Source organism: Brachyistius frenatus, unplaced genomic scaffold, assembly GCF_029030835.1.
Source record: "Brachyistius frenatus isolate BFR_SWC_R1_liver_20210118 unplaced genomic scaffold, ASM2903083v1 Contig_93, whole genome shotgun sequence".
Taxonomy (NCBI): Eukaryota; Metazoa; Chordata; class Actinopteri; family Embiotocidae; genus Brachyistius; species Brachyistius frenatus.
In genome coordinates, this window is record NW_027210692.1 from 1,614,889 (window position 1) to 1,626,915 (window position 12,027).

The window sequence follows — 12,027 nt, forward strand, 5'->3', positions numbered from 1 at the left end:
TCTCTCTCTCTCCCTGCAGAGCTCTCCTAATAACATGGGGGGCATGAACAACCCTCCTGGAACGCCGAGAGATGACGGCGAAATGGGCGGCAACTTCTTGAACCCATTCCAAAGCGAAAGTGTAAGTAGAGTGCGTGAATGACATCTCACAACCCTTAACAGTTATCCTTGACGTCCCGACATAAACCAGTGGGAGAATGCAAGCAGAGGGTTGGCCTAGTTTTTCAATATTGAACTGAAATAATTGAGAACGTTCTGGTACAATTTGTGTTTTGTCCCTATTTTAAATATTTTGTATTTATTTATTTTTGCTGTATTAGTTATAGTAAAACACATCACACTATTTGAATATAGAGGTAGTAGTGTTGCTTTTCAACTGATACCTTCACTTTGAAGGTCCTACTTTGTTTTCCAGGAATTAAAGAGATGTTTATAAGAGCAATCGTTAAATAGCAGTTTGAAGTGGAAGTTTTCACGGGTCCGATCCACTAATAACTTTTGGCAAACCTACCCAAGTCCAACAAGACGGATAAGGAGACCCAATCCAAAATGTGGTTATAAATGGACCTAATGGAGGAGAGATCAGTAATATGACAAGAAGTGTGATATTGGATTAAATTTGACTTTATTAATCCCACAGTGGGGAAATTTTGTAAAATATACCAGGAATTGCAACAAAAAACACATTTTATACCTTCATAGCTGTGACAGTTATGATGCATCACTTAGAGCAAACCTGCCAAGATGCACTCGGGTATTATACACACACAGAACAGGAGGCTCGTTGCAACACATCATTTCCCAACTCGATTTCCAGATCAGGTGTTGGTTACAAAGAACCAAGCAGACCTGTGAAAACCACCAGTCTTAAGTGCAGCGCTCTTGCTTAAACACAAAGTCTTCATAAAGTTGAATATTACATCATTAAATACACGTTAACTTGGGACACAGCACTGTAAATTTGAAGAGCAAAAAACATATTTTCCACAATGGACCAACAGCTTGTATTCTGCTTGCATTGTAGCCGCTTGCTAATCACTTAGCAGTTCATTCTATACCCTCTGTATCAGTGATGTGATTACTGTCAATTGAGATAAATGCCCACTGTACTTTAATTGTTATATCGAACGAGATAATTTGTGATTTTTATATTTTAAACACTCGCTAAAGTAAACACGTGGGACAATATCTGTTGTGTAAGGATTACAGCAGGTGAAGGGAGGTACTGTTCTTTGTGTTGTGTAAAACTGACGGTCTCCTACCCTCGGCCTGGAGAGCCACGGGTCGCGCAGGCTGGAATTGTCGCCGAGCCCTAAATAACTAGATTCAACTAATCAGCAGCAGGGCTGGGTATCCATGCGGATAAAACTCATATGAGCAAAATTATCTTTTAAATCACAAAATATCTGGTTAAAATTGTACATGAACAAGAAACCTACCCTATGTCTGTAAATCCGAGTGTGTCATGCCACTTTTCAGTGCTTTTTCGACAGACAAATTTCAGTCCTTATCCAAATATTAAACGTTCGAAATGTATCTGAATTATTATGGTCCTGATTGCTTGAGTCTGGTGTATTAGAGCCTGGCTGGAACCAAAGTCTGTGCTTCCTCTAGCTTTGCAGGGCTGGATTTGAGCGCCCTCTGGTGTTTAAATGTTGTCGGTGACATATCCACTCATCTGTGCCCACCTCCCCCTTCCCTCTCTCTCTTTTCAGTATTCACCCAACATGACGATGAGTGTGTGATTTTATTTTTTCCTTTTTTTTTTTGTATTTTTTTGTTTATTTTCCCCCTCTATTTTTATAACCCTGCACCTGATTTTTTTTTTTTTTTTTTTTTCTCCCTTCAATTCAATCCTTACTTCACCTCGGATTGGACCACCTCCCCTCTTCACACACACACACACACACCCTGTGCCCCCCTCCTCCCCCCCCATCTCCCTCCCACCCTAAACGGGATCCGCCACCACCCCAACCCGGCCACCTCCCCCGCCCCCCTTTTTCCTCTTCTCACTGGGGAACTCTTCGGCCACACAGCCTTCTGGGACAGCCCTGGAGCATGCTGGGACTCTAATTAAGACGGGCCCTCCCGGAGCATGCAAAATGGCTGCCGGTGTGAATAGGAAGCCGTCACAGAGCAACAGGAAGAGCCTCCTCTCTGACTCAGGCCCCGGCCTCCCTGGCTTCCTGTCAGGGTCTAGACAATGAGCTAGGGAAGGAGGACAAACAGAGAGAGGGGGAGAGGAGACTGGATAACACAGCCCTCCCCTATGGACGCAGTGAGTGTCTCTTAGCAGCTGCCTGGAAGCTTCTCAACCACGACTTTGGACTTTTCTTCTTTTTTTAAAATCATCTTCTTTTTTTTTTGTTGCTGTTCCTGACGGATTCAGTAGAGGGGTCAGAGGAAATGACTCCCTCTGCCCCCTCCCTCCCCCCACCATTGTTCTCTGTGTGTGTGTACATTTGTAACAGAGGTGTTGTGATGATCAGTGAACATGTTTTTTTGTTTTTTTTCTCCACTTTTTTTGTGTATGTATTATATCATTGCTATTTTTATTATTGTATTATTGTTATTAATGATATTGGTATGATCATTTTAAGATTAGGTTCTAATTTCTGTTGTTTTTAAGGGCACATTATTATGAAGAAGACAGCATATGTGCATGCACATCAGAAATAGTTTGCTGTGTAACATGTGGCTCTGTGTGAGCACACTGCCCCCTGCAGGCAAGATTTTATCCATCACGGTACTGATTGGTCCTTTTTTGATTTTTTTTTTGATTTTTTTTTTTTTTTTAACTTTCTCGGAGGTTAGCGACTTCCTTTTAAAAGATCAAAAAAATGTTGACTTCTTGCTCAATAACCCACACCAGAAGAAGCGTCTCCTGCTTTTAGTAGCTTCCCTGCAGTGAAATGCACAGCTCTATTTATTTATGTACTTTTAATTTGTCTTATGAATCATTGTTACTTTTTTTTTTTTTTAAGTGTTATCTTTTTTTTTTTTTTTTTTTTTTTTTTTGTCAACTGCAGAACTAGTAGCAACTGTGTAAATATGCAGATCCACTCAGCAGCGTCTCCTCATCTCCGTCTGACATCATTAGACCCGTCTATCCGAGCCCCTAAAGGTGCTGAAGTCATCACAAGTGTCGGCCATTTTGACCCCCACTCATGCTGCTTCCACAAAATGCCCCCCCCCCCCACACACACACACATTTATAGGTCACTGTTCACTCCATCGTGTACATAAGGTGCGTTACCGTCTGTCTGCTGACCTGTAGTGAACACTTGGATTGTTTTTGTTTGCTGATAAGTTCTCAACACACTGTGATGTATGTCTGCTCGCTTGCTTTCACACACCAGACATTTTTGTCGTCACACACGCAGTGCTTCCTCTTTACGGTTGCTTTGTGGTGAAAGGACTTCTGGCTATCTGCTGATCGGATCTTTGGTGTTTTTAAGTTGGGGAGCAGCAGGTGAGGAAGCAGCAAGGCACTGCTCTGTTGACTGTAATGAGTGGCCTCCCTCCCTCGGCTCACCTCTGTCCTTTTACCCCTTTCTCACCTTTCCAACAGGCCAGCATTGACACACACGCGCGCGCACACACACACACACACACACACACACACACACACACACCATCCCTCTCTCTGGTTTTTTTGTACAACTCTCCATCTTTTGATTTTGATTTTTTTTTTTTGTAAATACTGTAAAATGCATTTTGATATCATTGACATGTTTTGATATTTCAAATCACAACTTAACAGTTGATCAGAAACATGCTGAATCGGGCAACTGTGTGTATTTGTTCAGAGATGGCGTGTGTTTTACTCAGAAATAATATGAATGGCAAGAAACAGAAACTGGAGCTGCTATAGACTATTATACTATTTCACCTCATCACAGACAAAAACGTGGAGCTTTACTGTGCGTCAGAGCTGCTGCGTCGAGCAGTCCAGCAGGACAAGGGAGGAAATTGTATGTAATCCAGCGCGTGTGTGTGTGTGTGTGTGTGTGTGTGTGTGTGTGTGTGTGTGTGTGTGTGTGTGTGTGTGAACACGGTAACTCACTGTCACACACATCTCCCGGAAAACTCATCTTAAAATGAAACACCATTCTAGGTTCTGTTCTTGGAAACTCTGGAATTGACGGGGAATTTGCAAGACCAGAGTGAAAGAGGACGTTGGTTTTTTTTGTGTGGTTTTTTTTTTTAGTAATAAAATTGCCCCTCTGTGTCCGTCTCCGACACACTGCATTTCAGCTTCTACCCTCTTGACCCAAGTGAAACACAAAGCAGGGCACACGGGACACTGGCTCTCAATCCAACGCACCAGGGACCAGAGTACATACTTTACTATGAAGGATTTTTTTTTTTTTTTTTTTTTTTTATCTATTTAAAACGGGGCAGGAGAAATGTTTGGGAAAGTAAAAAGAAAAGAAACCCATGGACAGATTTTGTTGCTGAGAAGAGGTAGAGAGAGTGCAGGAACAGGTGGTTCCTCCCCTGTACTATGAAATACTGTTGTATAAAATGCAGTCCAACTTCTCTCTATCTTTCTGTCCTGTAAGTAAAGCCGTCACGACGTTGATCATTTCTGTATTTCTATTGTGCTGATGTATAATACTGTAACATTCAGGGGTAGGGAGGGTTAAGAGAGGACTTCTGGGGGGTGGGAGTAAAGATTTTTCTGTTCAGTTCCTCATTTTTCCTCTTGATGACAAAGCAGTATTGAATATGAGGCAGTCTGTCCTTGGGGAGTTGCTTTGTATCTCATGTTAGGGTAGTTTCAGATCCTAAATGTCTCGTGTAGTAAAATAAGAGGTTCCTTCGTATGTTTCTTTATATTGTAAAGTTTCTTTAGACAAAAAAATGTTGCTTATTGGAAAAAAGGTGGGAAATCTGCATTGATAATTAATGTATTTTTTTTGTTTTGTTTTGTTTTAATTTTCATCAAGTTGTCAGTCGTTTTTTGCCTGTGTCCCCCTTGTTGTAGATACATATTAAAAACAAATAAAATGACTTCACTCCTTTTGCCATGAACATGCACTTGTTTCTCTGGAGCTGAAGGATTGTGATGAGCTTCAAAACAACGTCAAATATATTTTGGTTTTGTGAGACTTCACTGATGATGATTGCGCTGAAATCGATTCCTTGTGACATTGCGCAAAATGTTGATTCATGTACAAAATGCTCTGTACAGAGTTTTTGAAAATGGCTTCCAGAATTTATTGGTCCATATCCTGAGAATCTGGTGGGTTCCAGCATGGTGTTTGGGTCCATGTCGAAGGTCACATGACAATTTTGACGGGTCCAAATATGATTATCAAGTTGGGGAAGAAGGATTTTTTTTTTTTTCCATGTTTTGATATTTGCATTTTTTTGTATTAATATATAACTCTTATTTGCTTTAACAGCTCACACGCGTTTTAAAAAGAGCAGAATGTGAATCTAGAAGTCTGAAAAATACGTTTTTACATTTAATTTTTTATTTGATTGTTTGCTGTATAATGAGTTGATAATTGAACGTGTGTTTGAGATAACATCTCTTAATTGCATTTCTTTTTTTAGGTCAGCATAAAACACAAAGTCCATCAGTTCATAATCACAGAAGACAAGAAAACCAGGAACTGGTGAACTTTTGACTCTTTTTCAATTCTCAAAATTGATCTTTTCTGAAGGTAACTGGAGTTTACAAGAGGTCAGAATTGGTCGAAGTGATTTTGAACCAAATTTATAAAGGCCCAAATATGGCAAAACATTTAAAAAAATTTCCTCATTTTATTCTTTGTATTTTACCGTTTTGCTTTGTATTCCTGTTACAAACAAGCAACGTTTCTGTTTTCACGGAGGAGTTGCAATTTTAAAATGTTTTACAGTTTTGAAATGATGTATAGCTTGTCTATGTTGAAGGATTTGACCAGATGTCATCCCAAATAAGATAACAAACCCTACTGTGGACCTGGAATCAGGCGCCTGCTTGAACTTGATGCAGAATTCTCATTTTAAAAAAGAAAAACACATTACGGTGGGACGATTGTGCTTTAAGTAGAATAAAGTCTCACGAGTCTAAATGGTTCATCTGTGCTCTCCTCTGATCTGTTCAAGCTGCACAGAGTGACGACGCTGAGGCCTCCTGCCTCTCTCACCGTAGCAGGAGGCAGAAGGAGCAACCGGGGAGGTGACGGAGGAGGCGAGGGGCAGTGGAGGGAGTACTGCTGGTCTCGCTGGTGCCTCGGAGAAGGTAGGACGAGGAAAAGAGCTGGGTGGGTGAGGCAGAAACACCGCGGTCCGTCTTTTGGAAGGTGAAACCTGCGCTGCAACTTGGAGGTGAGAGTCGGATTGGATCGCTAATGGTGGGAGGTGAAGCAGAGGCGGGACCACCGTGACAGAGGGGAGGGTATTCCTGCGGAGCTGAGAGCGTGGGGACGTGCAGGGAGGGAGCTTCAAGTCCGAGGTTGACCCTCCAGGAGTCGGACACCTCCTGAGGGCAATACTGCTTGACTGTGCATGCGATGAGTTCATCTCGATGAGTGACAGGACTGACTGAGAAGCTCTCAATGAGAAACCCTCATGGCAGCAATTCTCTCCTCCACATCTGTTCTCCCCCCTTTGAACCAAGCTTTCCCTCCTCTTTTCCATCCTCGGTGGATGAAAATGCGACGCCTCGTCTTCATCCTCTCCTTCCTCGTCCTCTCTCCGTCCTCTCTCCCTCCTTAAATCCTGTCCGTCTCCCACCTCCCGCAGGCTTCCCTCCCTCATGCCCTCCTCGTAAGCCCTGTTCAGACAGGCCAGGTCGTGAATGGCGTGCCGGGGTTCAGATGATATTCTCTGTCTGGGAGGTGGAGTGCTGCACTGACTCAGTGGGCGCAGTTCAGAGGAGGGATGTTTCCTGCAGCTGTTGCTCCCTCGTTTGCCTGATGCAAGTGAATTAGACAGTTCATGAGATAAAATTACCTATGAAAATACTATTGCTTTTTACATCCGAGGTGAGTTGAATCCCACCCCTGTTGCTTTTTACAATGTTTCCTAAAATTTGTTCCCATTTATTTGCGATTCGGCCCTTATGTACACAACTGACTGGACTCTTACATAGTTGTCATATGTCACAACAAGACAGTTCCATACTTAATAAAAAAAAAAAAAAAAAAAAAGATGAAACAGGTTGTTAGTATGTGGTGAGGAAACTTCCCAAGAAAGTATTATTAAAACAGCCTTACCATGAAATCCATTTATATGTGATTTTCCCACAATACAGTTTTTAAAGAAAAAGGACAGGAACTTCAGAGGGTAAAAAAAATGACAAAACATTAAAAAAACAAAAACCCGAACTATTAAAAATACTCTTCAACATTTTATTGTCATCTGTTTTATACGTTTATTTGGCAGACTCTAAGTTCGCAGTTTGATTGGGTAATGAATCACCAAAATTAGTACAATTTTAGCTTGCTGATATAGAGGAAAAATCAGGATCCCCCAAATTTTTAGGGTTCATCCTCTGGGGATCACATCTGTACCAAATTTCATGGCCATCTGTCCAGTAGGCGCTGACATATTTCAGTCTGAAGTTGATCAACAAAGCCTTCCTTACAAGGCTACACATTTATATTTGTTGTAGATAACCTGTGATTTAAATTCTAAAATGATCCCATGGAACAATGAACAGCCAGGTGTATCCCAGTCTGTTATCAACCCTGTCGTTCAACAGCTATCTTACTTAATTTGCTTTGTTTCCATGGTATCAATTAAGTGTCCGTTCCTGTGCAAGAAATATAGCTTCTTTCTTTCTACCTCGAGAGTGAGCTTGACTTCACCTTGGCAACACATTTTCATCTTCTCTCCTCAGGAAAGAGAAGGCAGCTAATGATTTCAGCCACCAGGCATTTATTTTCATCCGTCTAGACTTGCCTTTGTTAAACACACTGCTCTGCCATATGCATGAGGAGCACAGTGTCCGCAAAAAAAAAAAAGACTGCTGATGGTGATGATCACGACATCAAGGTGTTTATATCTTGAGTTTTTATACTGCTGGCGTAAAGCCCTCCTTAACACAACTAAACTAAGCCAAACGGGATTATTTTTCTCTTCCTGTCAGTCAAAACAATCATCTTTACTCACTCGTTCCTCTGAAGTTGAAGAAGTTTTCTCCCTCGGGTGAGTTTGGTGGGTCCGTCTTAAGGACGATGTCAGATGGCGACATGCAGGACACTGGCGAGGTGTCCGGGGATGGAGGAACATTCAAGTAACGCCTGGTCACCGGGCCTCCATTCACACCCATCTCCGTGGCGATGATGATGATGTCACGACCACCGGCCTGGCAGGCATCCATCAGCACCTGAGGTACCCAAATGCTGGTGAGGTATATACTAGTTTTCTGGAGATCTTAAAAGGTGCTTCATACTTATTTTCAGTACATTTACATTTTGACTGTCATAATGATCATATAAAAAAAACAAAAAGTGTTTTTGCTATGTTGGTTGAAAATCTGAAACATCACGAGCTTTTAGAACCTTTCACTAAACGTTGACAAACTTCTGCTTTCATTTACATTTTGTACTTCTTTATACTTTTACTCTGTATTATTGCAGAGGGATATTTTTACTTTAGCACTGTACAGTTATTTGACAGCTACAGTGACTATTTCCTTTCAAATTAATATTTTACATACTAAACCAATGAGTAACTTTTATGAAGTAAATAAAAGTATGTAAATCAATTGAAATGAGCTCCACCCTGATATGACACAGAAACAATGATAAACCTCCTTATGTTAAATGGAATACATTACTCAAGTCAAGTTTTAAACGCAGATCCTTAATTTGTAGTGGAATATTTTTTGCCTTGCGTATCATTATACACCATAATAACCAAATGTATTAGACTTTCTTGGCTCATTCTTTTCTTTTCCCCTGACTGACCTTCAGTGTGGGCTGGTTCTGTGCGTTGATGGCGTAGACCAAAGCTGAGGCTCCTGAGTAGTCCTCCATGCCGGGGTCACCTCCTGCAGCCAGGAGGGTGGATGCCACCTGAGCTCCAGCTCGCTCCATACAGGCGTACATCAGAGCTGTACGGCCAGCCCGGTCTTGTGCATTAGGATCTGCCTGATTGGTACAAAAGGTGATGTTGATATAGATTCAGACAGAAAATGACAATTCAAGATGGGTCCGGGGTAAATTTCGGAGTCAGTCAGAGAGCTCAGTGTGTGCAAATTAAGAGCCAAACATGTAATTTGCTTAATGTTCTCTACGTAAAATGTGGCACTGTTCTTTTAAGTTGTTGCTCTCAAGTGAGGACACGCTTCAAACACCCAATCCCTTAGAGTACACCATGTTGTCTTCCGCAGGGCCAAATTGCAGAAAACTTTCATAGGTGGATTGGAGCACTGGATACATCAGAAACCTGTTTACTATGCATTAAAAGTTAGAGCAAGTACAGATTTTTTTTATATGCATTAGAAGTACACCTCAAATCAATAAACAGATGAACTTCCATGCAAACTTGTATGCAGAAGATTACTTTCAAGTTTATGTATTCTCAATTTGCAATGGGAAGTATTTGTCACTGCAGACTGACCTTGTTATGCAGCAGGTATGTGAGGAGTTTAACCATTTCAGGCCCAGATGGCTCCCCTCTCAGGGCCTTGCAGGCAGCCAGGAGAGCCGTCTCTCCTCTGGGGTTGCGCCCGTTCACCTGAGCTCCACCTTCCACCAGCAGACGGACCAGACGCAGCTTCCCCGAGGATACTGCGCTGATGAGGGGGCTGCAGTCTGACAGAGGGTCGCCCATCACCTGGAGAGCTAAGTAAAGTCACATTTATTTACACTTATAGTCATCAACTATGCTACAATATTTCAGTTTAATCAGCAGAACACCTTTACTTCCTGTTCTCAACATCTTTTAGCTGGTATCTTTCTGATATTAATGATATTCTCCTAATAAAAGTCTTTTTTCTATGCTTATGGTCATACCTTTAAATAAGCACTTTCCCTTTCGTAATTATTGCTCATAAAGTTGATCAAAATTCTACCAACTAAAATACATTCGGTTAAATGAAGCCTCAGATGCTCAAATAAACTGGAAACTAAATTTGAAATTTTATGTCTTTTCAAACTTTCACTAAAATGTTTATTTCATAAAAAAATAAGACAAAATTGGAGAGATTTCAGCTTTTGTCACTCATTGTACATTCAAGTTGATTTAAATTACATATACATTTGACAGACTGCTAATGTCATTCAAAATTGTTAGAAATAGACATAAACATTATATATAATAGCCATTAAGTCATTTAGGAACGGATACCCGGCCACAGTACACCGTAAAACTCACCTTGATGTTCCCTTTGCAGTGGTTGTCCACCTATTCCTCTTCTACAAAAAGAGGAACAAAGCCCTCATCTTGAATTTAATCAGACTTGCAAAGAAAAAAAAACGTAATTTTTGCCACAGAATTTATCCGAATCCTTAAAACCATTTAGCTTTGTTTTTTTGATGAAGCATCCTCATGTTGCTGGCCTGCAGCAAGCTGCAGAACATAAAGTGAAGCTGTTTGAACTTTCATCTACTCTCCCTGTCTGTCTCCCTCTCCACCTCGTCTGCCCTGATCTGTCCCCTACTTACCTGCTGAGTCGAGGGAAGGTTCGGCCCACGGTGAACGTTCAAAGTTCTAAGCGATTTTGAGCCCAAAATGTCACCTGTTGCAAACACTGGACTACAAAGAGCCAGAGGCCCTTTGATATGAGTCAGCTTTGAACAGTTCTCATCTGCCTTGTGACCACCATCTGTGTTCAAACACTGGCACGGAGAGGCAGATGAGACACACTGAAATTTAAATGTACAAACATTTGCTCACAGCAGCTCATTTGTATTTGAAAATTTCAAATGCAATTGTTCTGTCTCTTGTATTTTTCTAGTTTTATGTGTTTTGTTCTCTGCAAAGCCTTCAGCAGGTGTCCTGTTACGTAAATACATTTGACTGCAATGATTTCAAAGTGAAAAAGAGAGAGAGAGAGAGAGTAAGAGAGACTCAGAATCTCTGTCTGAGATCAGAAAAATGTTTCAACAGACCCAAAATACCTGACCTACAATTAGGTTACTGGAATTTATAAAATTAGTAATGGGCATTAGCAACAAGCAAAAAATAATTTCTACATCCACAACAGCAAAGGAATGAGGGGGAGTAAAGTATGATATTCTAGTAACCTAGTCATGTTACTCATTTCCAGTCATTTCTAACAATATTTAACCCAGGGGTCACACTTTGAAGAGCTTTTATTACATTGATATGAGATGGACAGACCAACAGGTAGCAACATTAAATGAGAAAAAAAACACAACAGAGCCTTTCAAGCAAAATGCAGGTGATATATTTTCTATCTTACACAGCATAACAAAAAGTACAGATCTACAATAAGCAGAATTAGTAATATTTTCATGAATCATTAACATCCAAAATGAAGATCTGAATTTTTAGGACCATATTATATCTGTCTCCAAGCAAAGAGGCAAAAGCAGGAATGAATCTAATAAATATGTGCATAGACTAACCAGACCTGACCAAACTAAGCTGTCTCATAGGATGCCAAAGGACCTTCCCCAAACCCCAACTCAAATTAACCAAATTAAAAAAAAGCAACGTAATAAAGCTATCGGGGGCACAGCCTGCAAATTAGAATCAGACACAGTAGAGAGATCATGAGTAAACTATTTACAGTGTCCATTAACCAGTGTGTTTGTTAAAGACGTATACTGAACATTTTAATTTTAATTTGCCACCAATACATTTTTGTCCATATATGTAGATTAAACTACCGAGCAGTATTATAGTAGTTAAATTAGCTTCAACTTTACAAGCTCCAATATTAAAGTGATATGTACATTAAACTTCTATAATTAGAATTCAATGGTGTACGTTTATATGAAATGGCCTATTCGGTATGATGAGTACTTTTACTTTTGGTACTTTAAGTATATTTTAAGGCTTTTACTTTTCTGCTTTTACTCAGGTAACTTTTTAAATGCCTGACTTTTAAAG

The 12,027-nt window shown here is 40.6% G+C and overlaps 2 protein-coding genes across 4 annotated transcripts in view; one reads left to right on the forward strand and one right to left on the reverse strand.

Moving 5' to 3' along the window:
• The window catches only part of LOC138627995 (single-stranded DNA-binding protein 3), a 36,301-nt gene extending 34,026 nt beyond the window's left edge, over positions 1 to 2,275 (forward strand). For all 3 annotated transcript variants that reach the window (XM_069710702.1, XM_069710704.1, XM_069710705.1), the window contains 2 exons: positions 20 to 121; positions 1,716 to 2,275. In XM_069710702.1, the coding sequence (XP_069566803.1) occupies positions 20 to 121; positions 1,716 to 1,745 (132 nt within the window). In that variant the 3' untranslated portion in view covers positions 1,746 to 2,275. The remainder of the gene's footprint in view (positions 1 to 19; positions 122 to 1,715) is intronic.
• Positions 2,276 to 6,139: 3,864 nt separating this feature from the next.
• LOC138627946 (ankyrin repeat domain-containing protein 34B-like) lies at positions 6,140 to 10,404 on the reverse strand. The gene is made up of 6 exons (XM_069710601.1): positions 10,324 to 10,404; positions 9,568 to 9,791; positions 8,913 to 9,095; positions 8,113 to 8,329; positions 6,733 to 6,911; positions 6,140 to 6,478 (listed from the first exon to the last, which is right to left on the reverse strand). The coding sequence occupies exons 2-6, from the start codon at positions 9,778 to 9,780 to the stop codon at positions 6,140 to 6,142; spliced, it is 1,131 nt and encodes a 376-aa protein (XP_069566702.1). The 5' UTR covers positions 9,781 to 9,791; positions 10,324 to 10,404.
• Positions 10,405 to 12,027: the final 1,623 nt, after the last annotated feature.

Bases quoted from the DNA above. Each gene is read 5' to 3' on its own strand.
- LOC138627946 (XM_069710601.1), bottom strand. From the start codon at position 9,780: ATGGGCGACCCTCTGTCAGACTGCAGCCCCCTCATCAGCGCAGTATCC. The intron at 9,096-9,567 runs GTCAGTCTGCAG...TGTACCAATCAG, and splicing joins CATACCTGCTGCATAACAAG to GCAGATCCTAATGCACAAGA. The intron at 6,479-6,732 runs GTGGGAGACGGA...TATTGCCCTCAG, and splicing joins GGGAGGGAAGCCTGCGGGAG to GAGGTGTCCGACTCCTGGAG.